General features: G+C 43.3%; 1 protein-coding gene across 2 annotated transcripts in view; it reads right to left on the reverse strand.

Moving 5' to 3' along the window:
- The window catches only part of LOC120996101 (pleckstrin homology domain-containing family A member 3-like), a 38,842-nt gene that overhangs the window by 7,125 nt on the left and 15,741 nt on the right, over positions 1-15,976 (reverse strand). For both annotated transcript variants that reach the window (XM_040425814.1, XM_040425813.1), the window contains one exon: positions 3,610-3,774. In XM_040425814.1, the coding sequence (XP_040281748.1) occupies positions 3,610-3,774 (165 nt within the window). The remainder of the gene's footprint in view (positions 1-3,609; positions 3,775-15,976) is intronic.

The raw sequence follows: 15,976 nt of genomic DNA on the forward strand, positions 1-15,976 counted from the left end.
GTTCAGGTGTGTACCCGCTGCTTCTGTTCTCCTATCTCTGCCGTACTTGACCATTTTTATAATCTCTGGAGGGTCAGTTCTTTAGCTTGCAGGGACTGCTATGCAGGAGCTCTCTGCTCACACGTCTTTCTCCATGTGCGGTCAGGCTCCGCCCCCGTTATAGTCCCCTTGTGGGGCTATTAACCACTTCCCATCTGGGCCCTTTGCCCCCTTCCTGACCAGGCCAAATTTTGCAAAACTGACATATCTCACTTTATGTGGTAATAACTTTGGAACACCTTTATTTATCCAAGTCATTCAGAGATTGTTTTCTCGTGACACATTGTACTTCATGATAGTCATAAATTTGAGTCAAAATATTTCACCTTTATTTATGAAAAAATCCCAAATTTACCCAAAAATTTGAAAAATTCGCAATTTTCTAAATTTCAATTTCTCTGCTTTCAAAACAGAAAGTGATACCTCATAAAATAGTTATTATTTAACATTTCCCATATGTCTACTTTATGTTGGCATCATTTTGGAAATGTCATTTTATTTTTTTAGGACGTTAGAAGGCTTAGAAGTTTAGAAGCAATTCTTCAAATTTGTAAGAAAATTGCCAAAACCCACTTTATAAGGACCAGTTCAGGTCTGAAGTCACTTTGTGGGGCCTACATAGTGGATACCCCCATAAATGACCCCATTGTAGAAACTACACCCCTCAAGGTATTCAAAACCGATTTTACAAACTTTGTTAACCCTTTAGGCGTTCCACAAGAATTAAAGGAAAATGGAGATCAAATTTTTAAATTTCACTTTTCTGGCAGATTTTCCATTTTAATCAATTTTTTTCTTTAACACATCGATGGTTAACAGCCAAACAAAACTCAATATTTATTACCCAGATTCTGCGGTTTACAGAAACACCCCACATGTGGTCGTAAACTGCTGTATGGGCACACGGCAGGGCGCAGAAGGAAAGGAACTCCACATGGTTTTTAGATGCCATGTCCCATTTGAAGCCCCCTGATGCACCCTTACAGTAGAAACTCCCAAGAAGTGACCCCATTTTGGAAACTAGGGGATAAGGTGCCAGTTTTATTAGTACTATTTTTGGGTACATATGATTTTTTGATCATTCATTATAACACTTTATTGGGCAAGGTGACCAAAAAATTGGTTGTTTTAGCACAGTTTCTATTTATTTATTTTTACAGCGTTCACCTGAGGGGTTCAGTCAAGTGACATTTTTATAGAGCAGATTGTTACGGACGTGGCGATACCTAATATGTATACTTTTTCTCATTTATTAAAGTTTTACACAATAATAGCATTTTTGAAACCAAAAAAATTATGTTTTAATGTGTCCATGTTCTGAGAGCTATAGTTTTTTTATTTTTTGAGAGATTTTCTTATGTAGGGGCTCATTTTTTGCGGGATGAGGTGACGGTTTTATTGGTACTATTTTGTGGGACATACGCGTTTTTGATCACTTGGTGTTGCACCTTTTGTGATGCAAGGTGACAAAAATTGCTTGTTTTGACACTGTTTTTTTTATTTATTTTTTACGGTGTTCACCCGAGGGGTTAGGTCATGTGATATTTTTATAGAGCTGGTTTTTACGGACGCGGCAATACTAAATATGTCTATTTTATTTTATTTTTTCTATTTTTTTTTTTTTTTTTTTATTCCTTACTTGGGATTTTTTTTTTTTTTACATGTGAACCTTTTTTTTTATTTTATTTTTTCAACACTTTATTTTATTTTTATTTTATTTTACACTTTTCGTCCACCATAAGGTCATACAAGACCTCTGGGGGACATTTACTTCACTTTTTTTTTTTTTTTTTCACTGTTGATTTCTCCTGTAACTGGGGCTGACATAGTAGCCCCAGTTACAGTGGAAATGCACCCCTATAGAGGCTGTACAGCAGCAATCCTGCGCTGTACAGCCTCACAGCAGGGCTGATCGAGGTCTCTGAGAGACCTCACACAGCCCCTGCACTCTCCGGTCCCGGCGGTCACATGACCGCCGGGCCGGAACAGGAAGCGCACAGCGCTTCCTGCTCTGCAGACACAGCGCTCGGTGAGCGCTGTGTCTGCAGCGATCGTGAAGGCAGGGACACCTGGGAACTGTCCCTGCCTTATCTCTGGGTTGCCCTGCTGTCACTGACAGCGGGCAACCCGATCAGCAGCTGCACGATTAGCGTGCAGCTGCTATTTCTGACAGGACGTTTTAAAACGTGCTGTCAGAAATAGACGTCCACCCATAGGACGTTTATATCCTATGGGCGGACGTGAGGCGGTTAAGTGGTAAAAAAAAATAATAATAATAATAAAAAAAAAAAACACTTAATAAATGTAAAAAAGTCCAGTAAAAAAAAAAAATTATGTCCTCCATATGTTTGGTATCGCCCACACTACATAAATATTATGTTAATTATCGCCTACAGTAAAGGCCGTAGAAAAAAAAAATGAAATAAAAAAAACGGAATTGCTAATTTATTCTTAGTTTCCACCGAAAAAATGTAAGCAATCAAAAAATTTTATTTACTCCGACACCAATAAAAATATCAAGCCCTCACACAACTCCATAGAAAGAAAAAAAAGTTATGGGTCTTGGGAAGTGGCGATAGAAAAAAGGTTTTATTCCTTTTAAAAGAAGGGGTTTTATTGGACAAAGGTAGTAAAACAGAGAAATACTTTACGTATTTGGTATAGCTGTAATCGTACTAACCAAGAGAATAAAGATATTATGTTATTTATACCGAAAAATGAACACCGTAAAATTTATAACGTAAACACTCGGTGGCAGTATTGCTGTTTTTCCCATCTCCCTCCAAGAAAGAGTTAATAAAAGTTCAATCAGAAAGTTATGTGTACTCCACAATGATACCATTAAAAACTACAACTTGTCCTGCAAAATACAAGCCCTCATACTGCTATATAGACGGAAAAATAAAAAAAAGTTATAGCTGTTGGAAGGAGACGATAAAAAAAAGGAAGAAAAACTCTTGGTCAGTAAGGCCCAAAACAGGCTGGTCACTAAGGGGTTAAATTCCTATCTCATGCTGCTAAATATGCTGCAAATATGGTAAAAAAAAAAAAAAAAAAGTCAGGACTGGTAACAAATATTTATTTCTATGTCAGTGACGGGCTAAGTCCCATTGTATCATGCGGAGTCCCAACACAGAATGTCAGTGGTGTTCTGTCTTGGACCGTGCAGGACAAAGCATGAAAATACTGAGGTTTCTGGTAAAATGGTTAAGGCCACTTTCAGACGAGTGAGTGTTACACTAGGACTAGCAGCTCAGCACTAGTGGTGAGCGAACTTGTGTTTTAAGGTCGGCGTCTAAAGTTCGGGTTATCGAAGAATCGCTTTATGGATTCTAAATTCCGTTATGGTCCGTGGTAGCGGAATCCATAACGTGATTCTTCGATAACCCGAACCCGAAGTTTTAGACGCCGAACTTAAAACACAAGTTCGCTCAACACTACTCATGAATATGGGGACTTACTGGCAGGCGCTGGAGCTGTCAGAGCCTAGCAGCATAAAACTGCTGACAGATTCCCTTTAAAGGGGTATCCCCATCATAGAAATGGTGCCATAAGTGCCACTTGCAATACCTTTCGACTCTGGGGAAGTTTGGTGCCCACCACATCTCCTGGTAAAACTGGCAGAGGAGGGTCTTGTTTATGCAGGTTGGTGTTGACGTACTTTATACAGTCATCTAGAGTAGAACAGATGTAAGAGCACGTTCCCTGCAAGTTGGAGCACGCCATGTTGAGTTTCTGAAAGAGAAGAAAGAAACTAGTTATATACAGTACATGATCATAGAAGAAACAGTAACAGCTGGACCATGGCAGAAACATGGATCTATAGCCGATGATCCCACAACTGTTCATTCTACCCCATTTTGATTGACACTTAACCCCTTTAGGGGTGATTGGAACTATACATGCCGTACCGGTACATCATGTGTCCTGAAGAGGTTAAGGGCTATGGTTACTTTTGGGTGCATTTTTCTTTTGATTACAGCATTGACTTATTTGGGGTGAAAAAACATTTTTTTCAATTGGTCTTTATTTTCAACAGCTTTTACTTTAAGTGCACTTGCAGACAAGCAGGTTTTACACTGAAAGGTGTCTGAGCCGCTTCACTTTGAGATCACTATGCTGGCACTGAGAAGAAGAGGGGAACAGTGAAGACACTGAGCATGATAGTCAACCTCTGAAGAAAGCTGGACCAGAAGCATAAAAAGCAGGAGGCGCTACCCTAGAGGAACATGTATAAGTAAGAACAATGGGGGTCATTTATTAAGACTGGCGTTTTAGATGTCGGTCTTAAAGGGAACCGGTCATCAACTTTATGCTGACCTTTTTAATCTCACTTTCAGCCTTTTGTAGCTTGTTACGGGTGACATTTAAATCTGCTCCCATCTGGCTAGTAGTGGATTCCATCGTGTCAAGCCTGTGTGCATGTTGCGTCACCTCAGCCTGATATGCTTGGCGCGGCCTTCCCTGTCTTTCCAGTACCCTTTGCTTTGGTCTTGCTCCCCAGGGTGGTCAGATACTTTTCCATGTATATGGAGGGCTGAGTAAAACCCTACATGATGGGGACTGGGTGTCCCTCTCTAGCCGGGATGTTAGTTTTCCGGGCAGTTTCAGAGTGAGCTCTCACGGCGCCCTGCTAGCCATGATGGCACCGGAAGTCCATAGTAATACTTTTTGTGGGATAACCCTTTTAAAAGGAACCTGTCATCAGTTTTCTGCTGCCCTCAATTTTGAACCCTAACAGCTCTAGCGCCTGCCAATGAGTCCCAATATTCATGAGCTCATGGCTCCTGTTCTGTTCCAGTATCTTGCATTATGTAATGGTATGCTCCTCTCTCCGCCCCCCCCCCCCTGTTTTCAGGCTTCTAATTAGTTTAGCCTAGCCACTCCCTGTTTTCCCAGTTATTGTTGGCATAATTCTTTTACCATCTGGATTACCCTGCAACATCTTGTAATACAATCTCCGGAATAAAAGGCTACTTGATTAAGGCCTGGGTGTCTGATGCGTTAGCTGTAAGTGGAGAAAGTCAAATTCAACAAGTCACTCCCGTGCGCATAGAGGTTGCTCTACACAGGTGCGTGATTGTATATAGCTGACTTTCGAAACGCCACAGTAAAAGAATTGCCTTAGTACTCTCCTTCTCTTGCAAAGGATAGAATATTCCCCTCCTCCAAGTAATAAGACATCATTGTTAGTCTCCTGCTTGCTGCAGTGGAGGGTAATTGCACCTCTTGTGTAAGACTTTTTCATCAAATCCTGCACTTCACTGAGGATCGCAGAAGCTTCTAGCAATTGCAGTTTTCATACAGGCAAGGAACTGCATTCAGCCCTGTTTTTCTGAGGCAATTTCATCTGCCTGCTATCAACTTACTGGGCAGAGTCCATCATATTGATACATTGCAAGGCTTAAAGGGGTTATCCCATCATAATGATCACTGTTAAATCTGTTAATGATTTGACAGTGATCATTTTTGTAAATATACTTTATTAACAAATTCCCACCGATTAGGAGAAAATTCATCCCCACTTACCTTATTGTTGTGACTCGGTCTCCCCTGGTTACGACCACCGCTCTTCCGCAAAATCCCGATGGTCGCGCTTGCCCAGAAGACTTCTTCTTTTCTCCCGGCCGGGCCACTCGCTGTCCTGAACGCGCACGCTGCCGCGCATGCGCGACGGTGACTTCTTCCCGGCCAGAATAGTACAGAGCTGCGAACGCGCACGCCGGCTCTGTACTATACTGGCCAGAAATAAGTCACATTGCGCATGCGCGGCAGCGTGCGCGTTCAGTCCAGCGCGCGGCCCGGCCGGGAGAAGACTTCAATCAAGATGAAGCCCGCCCCCAGCCAGAATCCAGGAAGTGAACGCGCGGTGGCAGCAGGTAAGTATAAAAACGCAAAGTGGGATAACCCCTTTAACTCAAAACACCACCTGCAGTAGGAGGTCATGTGACTGACTTTCTGGCACCCGGCCAACATTGTAAGGGTACTTTCACACTAGCGTTTTTCTTTTCCGGCATAGAGTTCCGTCACAGGGGCTCTATACCGGAAAAGAACTGATCAGTTTTATCCCCATGCATTCTGAATGGAGAGAAATCCATTCAGGATGCATCAGGATGTCTTCAGTTCAGTCGTTTTGACTGATCAGGCAAAAGAGAAAACCGTAGCATGCTACGGTTTTATCTCTGGCGAAAAAAACTGAAGACTTGCCTGAATGTCGGATCTGGCATTTTTTCCCATAGGAATGTATTAGTGCCGGATCCGGCATTCAAAATCCTGGAATGCCGGACCCGTCCTTCCGGTCTGCGCATGCGCAGACTGAAAAAAAAGGTGAAAAAAATAAATGCCGTATCCATTTTGCCGGATGACACCGGAAAGACGTATCCGGCGACGGAACTGCTTACCGGATCTCTCTGCCGCAAGTGTGAAAGTACCCTAAGCTATTAAAGGATTGAACTAACCACTAGAGGTAGCTACTGTGTAACAAATGGAAATGGAAGACACAGCTAAAAGGATTTCCAAGCCCTCTTTAAGAATGAAAGAGGCCCTCCTATCTAACAAAATTGAGATATGTAATAACTTATCCAGTGTGTGGGAAAAGACTAAACAATGTATGGATGAAGCACATGGATCAGGCTATAATGAAGATCAATTAAAGGCCATGTGTACAAAATTGAATAAGACCTATGAAAGTTATAAGAGACTGTCTGAAAAATAGTCTTCAAGTCTCGACTCGAATTCATCCTAGAATTAAAGACCCACACTGCACTTAATGATGAAAGATATAGCAGATTTGTGGCAGTCAAGTCAATGCTAGAGGACAAGATATCACAACAATATGAAACTGCGTCCCGCCATTCTAACTTTTCAAGGCACTCCAAGGCTTCATCCTGTTCCTCGAAATCTATTGCTCAGTCTATAGCGAAGAGTGCTGTGAGTGAGACGTTAGCGATGAGTAACTCACTGGTGTTAGCACGTGCAAAAGCGGAAGCAGCGAAGGTACAAGCTCACTGCATTAGAAAGGAAGCAGCCATTAAGGCACAAGTCGCAGAGACACAAGCCCAATCTCAAGCTAATCAAGCAGCTATACAGGCTCAAGCGCAAGCGACCAAAGCCAAGGCCGAAGCCGAGTTGGAGGTCCTTCAGAAGGAAAGGGAAGAAGCAGTAGCCATGGCTGAACTCTAGAAGAAGCTGCTGAAGAAGAAGAAGTTTATCATCCTATGTCCAAGATATCTAATGACTCAGAAAGGCGTACCCTGCAATTCCTCCTAAACCAAAGCAAGGTCAATGCATGTGCACCAGAGGTTTCGGCCTCTGCACGCCAGCCTGCTGAACTCATGTGAGTAGAAAAAGAGGCAGCCGATAACTATACCGTTGACCCCAGTCCAGTGGACATTTCTCTTTCTTTCAAACCTCTGGCACCTTACACAGTATTTCAGGCGCCATTAGAGACCAAGCCGCTTCAAGCTCATCAAATCACATTAAACCCTCCTGAGATTAGTAGCATAGCGACAAAGACGCTGGCACCAAGATTACCAGATGTGAAGCCTTCACTTCCGCTCAACCCAGCTGCCACTCCATTCCATCTTCCAACCCCCAAACATAGGGTATCAGATGGTGCCAATAACACCAGCGAGGGAGAAGTTCCCGTCGCCATGATGCAGGAAAGAAATGACGCATCAGAAATAGCTAAGTACAGGGTGGGCCATTTATATAGATACACCTTAATAAAATGGGAATGGTTGGTGATATTAACTTCCTGTTTGTGGCACATTAGTATATGTGAGGGGGGAAACTTTTCAAGATGGGTGGTGACCATGGCGGCCATTTGGAAGTTAGCCATTTTGAATCCAACTTTTGTTTTTTCAATAGGAAGAGGGTCATTTGACACATCAAACTTATTGGGAATTTCACAAGAAAAACAATGGTGTGCTTGGTTTTAACGTAACTTTATTCTTTCATGAGTTATTTACAAGTTTCTGACCACTTACAAAATGTGTTCAATGTGCTGCCCATTGTGTTGGATTGTCAATGCAACCCTTTTCTCCCACTCTTTACACACTGATAGCAACACCGCAGGAGAAATGCTAGCACAGACTTCCAGTATCCGTAGTTTCAGGTGCTGCACATCTCGTATCATCTGAAGGCAATCGTCTATGCTGTGAAGATACGAGATGTGCAGCACCTGAAACTACGGATACTGGAAGCCTGTGCTAGCATTTCTCCTGCGGTGTTGCTATCAGTGTGTGAAGAGTGGGAGAAGAGAGTTGCATTGACAATCCAACACAATGAGCAGCACATTGAACACATTTTATAAGTGGTCAGAAACTTGTAAATAACTAATGAAAGAATAAAGTTACGTTAAAACCAAGCACACCATTGTTTTTCTTGTGAAATTCCCAATAAGTTTGAGGTGTCACATGACCCTCTTCCTATTGAAAAAACTAAAGTTGGATTCAAAATGGCCGACTTCAAAATGGCCACCATGGTCACCACCCATCTTGAAAAGTTTCCCCCCTCACATATACTAATGTGCCACAAACAGGAAGTTAATATCACCAACCATTCCCATTTTATTAAGGTGTATCCATATAAATGGCCCACCCTGTACATCACCAGTACTAGCCTTATGAACTTTGAGGATCGCCCAGAGAACTATAGAAGTTGGAAGGCCACCTTCAAGACAACAGTTCAAACCCTTGGTGTTCCGCCTATGCAAGAACTTGACTTACTAATTAGATGGCTAGGTCTATGGTCGTCAAACTGTGTTAAGAGACTTAAAACCGTTCATATCTACGAACCAGTCAAAGGTCTTCGTCCCACATGGGAAAGGTTAGAGCAGACATATGGCGGCTGGGAAGTAGTTGAACGTGCCTTATTTAAACGACTATACGACTTTCCTGAATTATCCAATACAGACCGCCGAGGGTTCCAGGAATTAAGCAACCTTCTTCTTGAGTTTGAAATCGTCAAGGGAGACCCGCAGCTACCAGGTCTCAGCTTTCTTGATACCTCCCATGGTGTGGGCCTGATCGTGGAGAAATTACCCCTCAATGTTCAAGATCAATGGGCAAAAGCAGGTTCAAAATACAAGGAGCAACATCGCGTTCCCTTTCCACCATTTTCATTCTTCTGTAAGTTCATCAAGGACTTAGCTAGAGCCAAAAACAATCAGAGCTTCAACACCTTGGGGACCAACACCTTTGGCTCTACTAAGCAGAGACACAAGACTTTCAGTCCCAGACAGAGAAACCTTAAAGGTTTAATTTCCGTAAAAAAAAGACAGGGGTTGTGCCCACTGTTAACGCAGCCGCTTTCATTGGAAACGAAAGCCCTAAGGCAACTGATCGTCATTGCCCTATCCATGATAAACCACATCCTTTAAGGAAGTGCCGTGTCTTTATAGGAAAGCCCTTTGAGGAACGTAAGGAGTTCCTAAGGAGTTGTAATATCTGCTACAGATGCTGTGCATCCACTGAGCATTTTGCCAGAGACTGAGGTTCCAGTCAAGTGTTCTGAATGTAATAGTGATCTACATGTGTCCGCCGTTCACTTGGGACCAATCAGGCGGTACCTAGAACCAGTTAGCTGGCGCAAGCCCCATTCCGATCAAGGCAGGGAGAGTCATGGCGGGGAGAGTGCCGACCAACCAACCACTACCGTTACGCCCAGATGCACAGAGGTATGCGGAGAAGGACTTGTGTGCGGTAAGATCTGTTCCAAGATTTGCCACGTGGATGTGTTTCCTACTGCACAACCAGAGAAGACCATAAGAACGTACGCTATTCTAGATCAGCGTTTCCCAACCAGTGTGCCTCCAGCTGTTGCAAAACTACAACTCCCAGCATGCCCGGACAGCCTTTGCCTGTTCGGACATGCTGGGAGGTGTAGTTTTGCAACAGCTGGAGGCACACTGGTTGGGAAACACTGTCTAGATGACCAAAGTAATCGTTCCCTAAGTTCTTTGATCTGTTCAGGATAGAGGGAGAAACTACACCCTACACCCTAGGAACATGCTCTGGTCTTGTGACAACCTCAGGAAGAAGAGCTAATGGTTTAACCTTGAAGCCCATCAAAGGAGATTAGAAACTCTCTCTTCCAACCCTTATTGAGTGTGACGAATTGCCGGACTCAAGGGATGAGATTCCCACACCTGAAGCCGCACAGCATCACCCTCATCTCAGGAACATAGCCAGAGAGATTCCTCCTCTTGATAACCATGCCGAGATCTTACTCCTGCTAGGTAAAGACATTCTCGAGGCTCATAAGGTCCTTGAACTTCGCAATGGCCCTTTCAACGCTCCATATGCCCAGAAACTTAGTGGGTTGGGTCATCGTGGGGGATAAATGTCTGGACAGAATCCGCAGACCCTGCCAAGTACACTCCTTCAAAACAGACGTATTAAGAGGGGGACGAACTTCTTACTTCAGGCAGTGTCCCAACCACTACTATGTGCAAGAGAGCCCCAAGCTGAAAACCCTGGAGCAACAAGCAAAGCGCTGCAAATATACCTTAGACCCTGCAGGACATGATGGACGGAAGAGACGGTATCTGGAGTATATTCCCACAGTCCCGGCTCCTGGACGCAGGTCCCACAAATATGTCATCGATCATTCCAAACCTTCCACAGACATGGAGTATGACCCCATGGTGAACTACTCCGCCAGGCTCCTCAGCAAGGAGAAACCTGACAAGGTGACCAAAAGAAGCCGGGCCGATAGTCAAGGAGAAGACCATACAGCCTCTAAAAGAAGTAGAACCCATAGTCCGGGTGAAGGCCATACAGCCTCTTCTAAAAGGGGTAGAACGTCAAAGATAATGGTGGAAGCTAAATGTTCTTCTGACTCGGATCCTCCATCTTCAGATGTAAATGAAGGAGACATTGTTGCACAGTAAGATGTTGACAATGCTGAAAACTCCTTGAAGTCCTTTAAAAAACTAGACAAGGATCTAAAGCCAAAATCTGGGAAGAGCGAGCGTATAAAAGAGCACAACCTTTATAAGTTTCGGTGGAAGCAGGTACAACATCTCGCCACTCAGTTCTGGAAAAGGTGGAGAAGAGAGTACCTCTGCCTCTTGCAAGAACGCAGAAGGTGGCAAGAACCAAGGCCTAATTTAAAGGAAGGAGATTTTGTTCTGTTAAGAGACAAACAAGTTGATTGTCTCGACTGGCCTACTGGACTTATTACTAAAGTTGTTTCCAGTTCGGATGGGAAGGTTCGTAAGGTGGAAGTAAGAACCGCGAGAGGTAGAGTAATCAAGACCTTTTTCCGCCCTGTCACAGAAGTTGTGTTACTCATGCCTGCAGAACTTCCATGCTGAGATCCCTTCTACCCAAGATGCTCTACATCTTCTAAGACTGTTTCCAGTATCAGCTCTATGGCCCGAACTGAAGACTTATCCTTTTTTGATTGAATAATGTTCACTGCATGTTTCCTTTTCAGGTAGATGGACATTATTTGCATCTGCAAGCCTTTTGTTGTTTTTTACAATTCCATTGTATGCAAATATATAGTGGTATCTACTGATGTTCTGTTCCAGTAGTGTTCTGTTCCAGTATCTTGCATTGTGTAATGGTATACTACTCCCCCCTCCCCCCCCCCCTGTTTTCAGGCTTCTAGTTAGTTTAGCCTAGCAACTCCCTGTTTTCCCAGTGATGCCTTGCTCTCATAGTGTGCTCAGCTTTCTGAGTAGCAGCATCAATCTTCTGAGTTAGGAGTTATTGTTGGCATAATTCTTTTACCATCTGGATTATCCTGCAACATCTTGTAATACAATCTCCGGATTAAAAGGCTACTTGATTAACGCCTGGGTGTCTGATGCGTAAGCTGTAAGTGGAGAAAGTCAAATTCAACAAGTCACTCCCGTGCGCATAGATGTTGCTCTACACAGGTGCGCGATTGTATATAGCTGACTTTCGAAACGCCACAGCTCCTCCGGCCCACTTGCTCTCAGGGGTTATGCTCATTGCCCTTCATGCTGTACACCCACCACTGACTGACAGGGCCAGGCAGTGAAAATGTATTCATGCCTGGCCCTGAAGTTGCTGGAGCTCGATCAGCGCACACACTGTACAGGGATGGAGCGCCTGTGACGATTTTATTGCTCTGTATCTGACGACAGAACCCCTTTAAGAAACAGTAACATCTGACAATTTGTCAAACTGAAGCAAATACAGTTCCTAGTTGTTGGGTAACAGATTTCTGCTTTATAAGACGCACTTTTCCCCCCCAAAAGTATGTGTGTGTGTGTGTGTGTGTGATGGCAGTACATCTTATAAAGCAGCATCATTATGAAAGTGCTCACTAATATCCAGGAGGCACAGGAATCGGTGACTCTAGCCTTGTACTCACCTCTCCCTGGTCTTCTTCCGGGTGCTGCGCTGCACTCTCCTGACTGCATAAAGCGTCAGGACGTAAAGCGCGCACTATGACCTGACATTGAATGCAGTCAGCTCACAGTGCAGCGCAGGCCAGAGAGGACCAGAGTGTGTGACTGCAGGAGAGACCAGTGGACCTGCCGAGTGGTGGCGGAGCAGGAGAGGTAAATTAATGTATTTATCTCTGATGGGGGTCTTGTCTGAGGCCTGACATGGGGGAGGGGTCTGATCTGAGGTCAGTTGTGGGGGTCTGATCCGAAGGTTCATATGGGGATCTGATCTGAAGTCTCATGAAGATTAGGGTCTAATCTGGGGGTCTGTTCTGAGGTCTCATGAAAAATATTTATTTATTCTCCTCCTCAAAAATCTAGGTGCATCTGATAAATCATATTTTTGTTAAGAATCTGTCACCTTAAAGTAGCTACCCAGTTTAGAAAGCTTATTTTCATATACAGTCAGGTCCATAAATATTGGGACAGCGATACAATTCTAACATTTTTGGCTCTATGCACCACCACAATGGATTTGAAATGAAACAACGGGTGAACGGTGTAGGAATTACAACAGTTTGCATATGTGCCTCCCATTTGTTAAGGGACTAAAAGTAATGGGACAGAATAATAATCATAAATCAAACTTTCACTTTTTAATACTTGGTTGCAAATCCTTTGCAGTCAATTACAGCCTCAAGTCTGGAACGCATAGACATCACCAGACGCTGAGTTTCATCCCTGGTGATGCTCTGCCAGGCCTCTACTGCAACTGTCTTCAGTTCCTGCTTGTTCTTGGGGCATTTTCCCTTCAGTTTTGTCTTCAGCAAGTGAAATGCATGCTCAATCGGATTCAGGTCAGGTGATTGACTTGGCCATTGCATAACATTCAACTTCTTTCCCTTAAAAAACTGTTTGGTTGCTTTTGCAGTATGCTTTGGGTCATTGTCCATCTGCACTGTGAAGCACCGTCCAATGAGTTCTGAAGCATTTGGCTGAATATAAGCAGATAATATTGCCCGAAACACTTCAGAATTCATCCTGCTGCTTTTGTCAGCAGTCATATGATCAATAAATACAAGAGAACCAGTTCCATTGGCAGCCATACATGCCCACGCCATGACACTACCACCACCATGCTTCACTGATGAGGGCGTCACGTTTTGGCTCCGGATGCGTCCCGGGTGCATTGCGGCAAACCCGTGCGAGTAGGTACGCAATTGCAGTCAGTTTTGACTGCGATTGCGTTCCGTTGTTCAGTTTTTATCGCGCGGGTGCAATGCGTTTTGCACGCGCGTGATAAAAAACTGACTGTGGTACCCAGCCCCGAACTTCTTCACTGAAGTTCAGGTTTGGATTCGGTGTTGTGTAGATGTAATTATTTTCTCTTATAACATGGTTATAAGGGAAAATAGAATTATTTAATACAGAATGCTTAGTAGAAGGTCAATTGGGGGTTAAAAAAGATAAATAAATAATTAACTCACCTCCTCCAATTGATCGCGTAGCTGCCGGTCTCCTGTTCTTTCTTCAGGACCTGTCAAAGGACCTGTGGTGGCGTCACTGAGCTCATCACATGGTCCATCACCACGGTGATGGACCATGTGATGTGACGTCACCACAGGTCCTTTAGCCAGCAGCTCATGATTGAAGAAGTAAGAAGAGATCGGCCCGTGTGAACCCAGCCTTAGGATCATGAGCAGTTCCTTTCCTTCTTCATACTCCTCTCTTCCCATCACTCTGGTACAAGTTGATCTTGGTCTCATCTGTCCATAGGATGTTGTTCCAGAACTGTGAAGGCTTTTTTAGATGTCGTTTGGCAAACTTATCTAGCCTTCCTGTTTTTGAGGCTCACCAATGGTTTACATCTTGTGGTGAACCCTCTGTATTCACTCTGGTGAAGTCTTCTCTTGATTGTTGACTTTGACACACATACACCTACCTCCTGGAGAGTGTTCTTGATCTGGCCAACTGTTGTGAAGGGTGTTTTGTTCACCAGGGAAAGAATTATTCGGTCATCCACCACAGTTGTTTTCCGTGGTCTTCCGGGCCTTTTAGTGTTGCTGAGCTCACTGATGCGTTCCTTCTTTTTAAGAATGTTCCAAACAGTTGTTTTGGCCATGCATAATGTTTTTGCTATCTCTCTGATGGGTTTGTTTTGTTTTTTCAGCCTAATGATGGCTTGCTTCACTGATAGTGACAGCTCTTTGGATCTCATCTTGAGAGTTGACAGCAACAGATTCCAAATGCAAATAGCACACTTGAAATTAACTCTGGACCTTTTATCTGCTCATTGTAATTGGGATAATGAGGGAATAACGCACACCTGGCCATGGAACAGCTGAGAAGCCAATTGTCCCATTACTTTTAGTCCCTTAACAAGTGGGAGGCACATATACAAACTGTTGTAATTCCTACACCGTTCACCTGATTTGGATGTAAATACCCTCAAATTAAAGCAGTTAAAGCACATCTTGTTCGTTTCATTTCAAATCCATTGTGGTGGTGTATAGAGCCAACAATGTTAGAATTGTGTCCATGTCCCAATATTTATGGACCTGACTGTACCCTCTTAGGGAATTCTGACTACAGAGAGGTCTTCTGTTTAAAATGGGCAGGGCAGGTACATAGAACAGTTCTTGCTTGGGAAGAACTGTGCAGTATTACACAGACAACCCACTCTGCAATGCTTCATTCCCCTGTGATGGCGCTGCAGGGACACTGAACACTTCCTGCCACAAATAACCACTGATCGCTTGGGATTCCATTATGGGAACACTGCAATTTGCTTATTTTCAAAGCATCCTTCAAAAAAGTAGTTTTTTACCGACTCAAAGAACCTCTTAAAATGACAAGACAAAGGATAACACTTTTTACATTTTGTTACATTCTTTTTTAACAGATAGGGCTTCGTTTAGGCTTTATTTTTGATAAACCGAGAACAGTACTTGCAAAACTGTTTGTATGCCGAGTACTGCACTGATATTATGGCAGAAGGCAAAAGTTTCATCTGTTAAATAGTTAACAAAAATCCAGCATCTTCCATGTCATTTACCCATTAGATATTCTGGATTATCAGGTTACTTACAATACAGGGTGGTAAAACCGGTGACACGGCTAAACCTGTTTGGTCACAATGGTATTTAAAAAGGAACTGCTAGAGCAAAATGACATGTCTAACAAAGATCACATAAATCAGATACAACAAAAAAGCTGCAAAAATAACTTGAACCTGAACAAATTTGCTCTGTGCATTCAGTTTGCACCTGACTGATGGTCCAAAGCCTTACCAGGTCCCATTAGATAAGGAAATCACCTAAACAGAATAGCAGTGATTTCCACATTAAAATGCTGCCCGTACATAGACCTCAATTAAAATGACATTATATATTCGGGCTTTGTATGAGAACACTACCCTAGCAAACAACAGACTTGCTGGTTCTAATCTAGGGGAAGAGAACACGTGCATCACTGATCACTATGTAATATGATGCACCCCTGTACATAGACATCAATGATAATGGACATACAAGACATTATTTTAAAACAATAACATTTTATGTATGACAA

Source organism: Bufo bufo, chromosome 3 (assembly GCF_905171765.1).
Source record: "Bufo bufo chromosome 3, aBufBuf1.1, whole genome shotgun sequence".
NCBI lineage: Eukaryota > Metazoa > Chordata > Amphibia > Anura > Bufonidae > Bufo > Bufo bufo.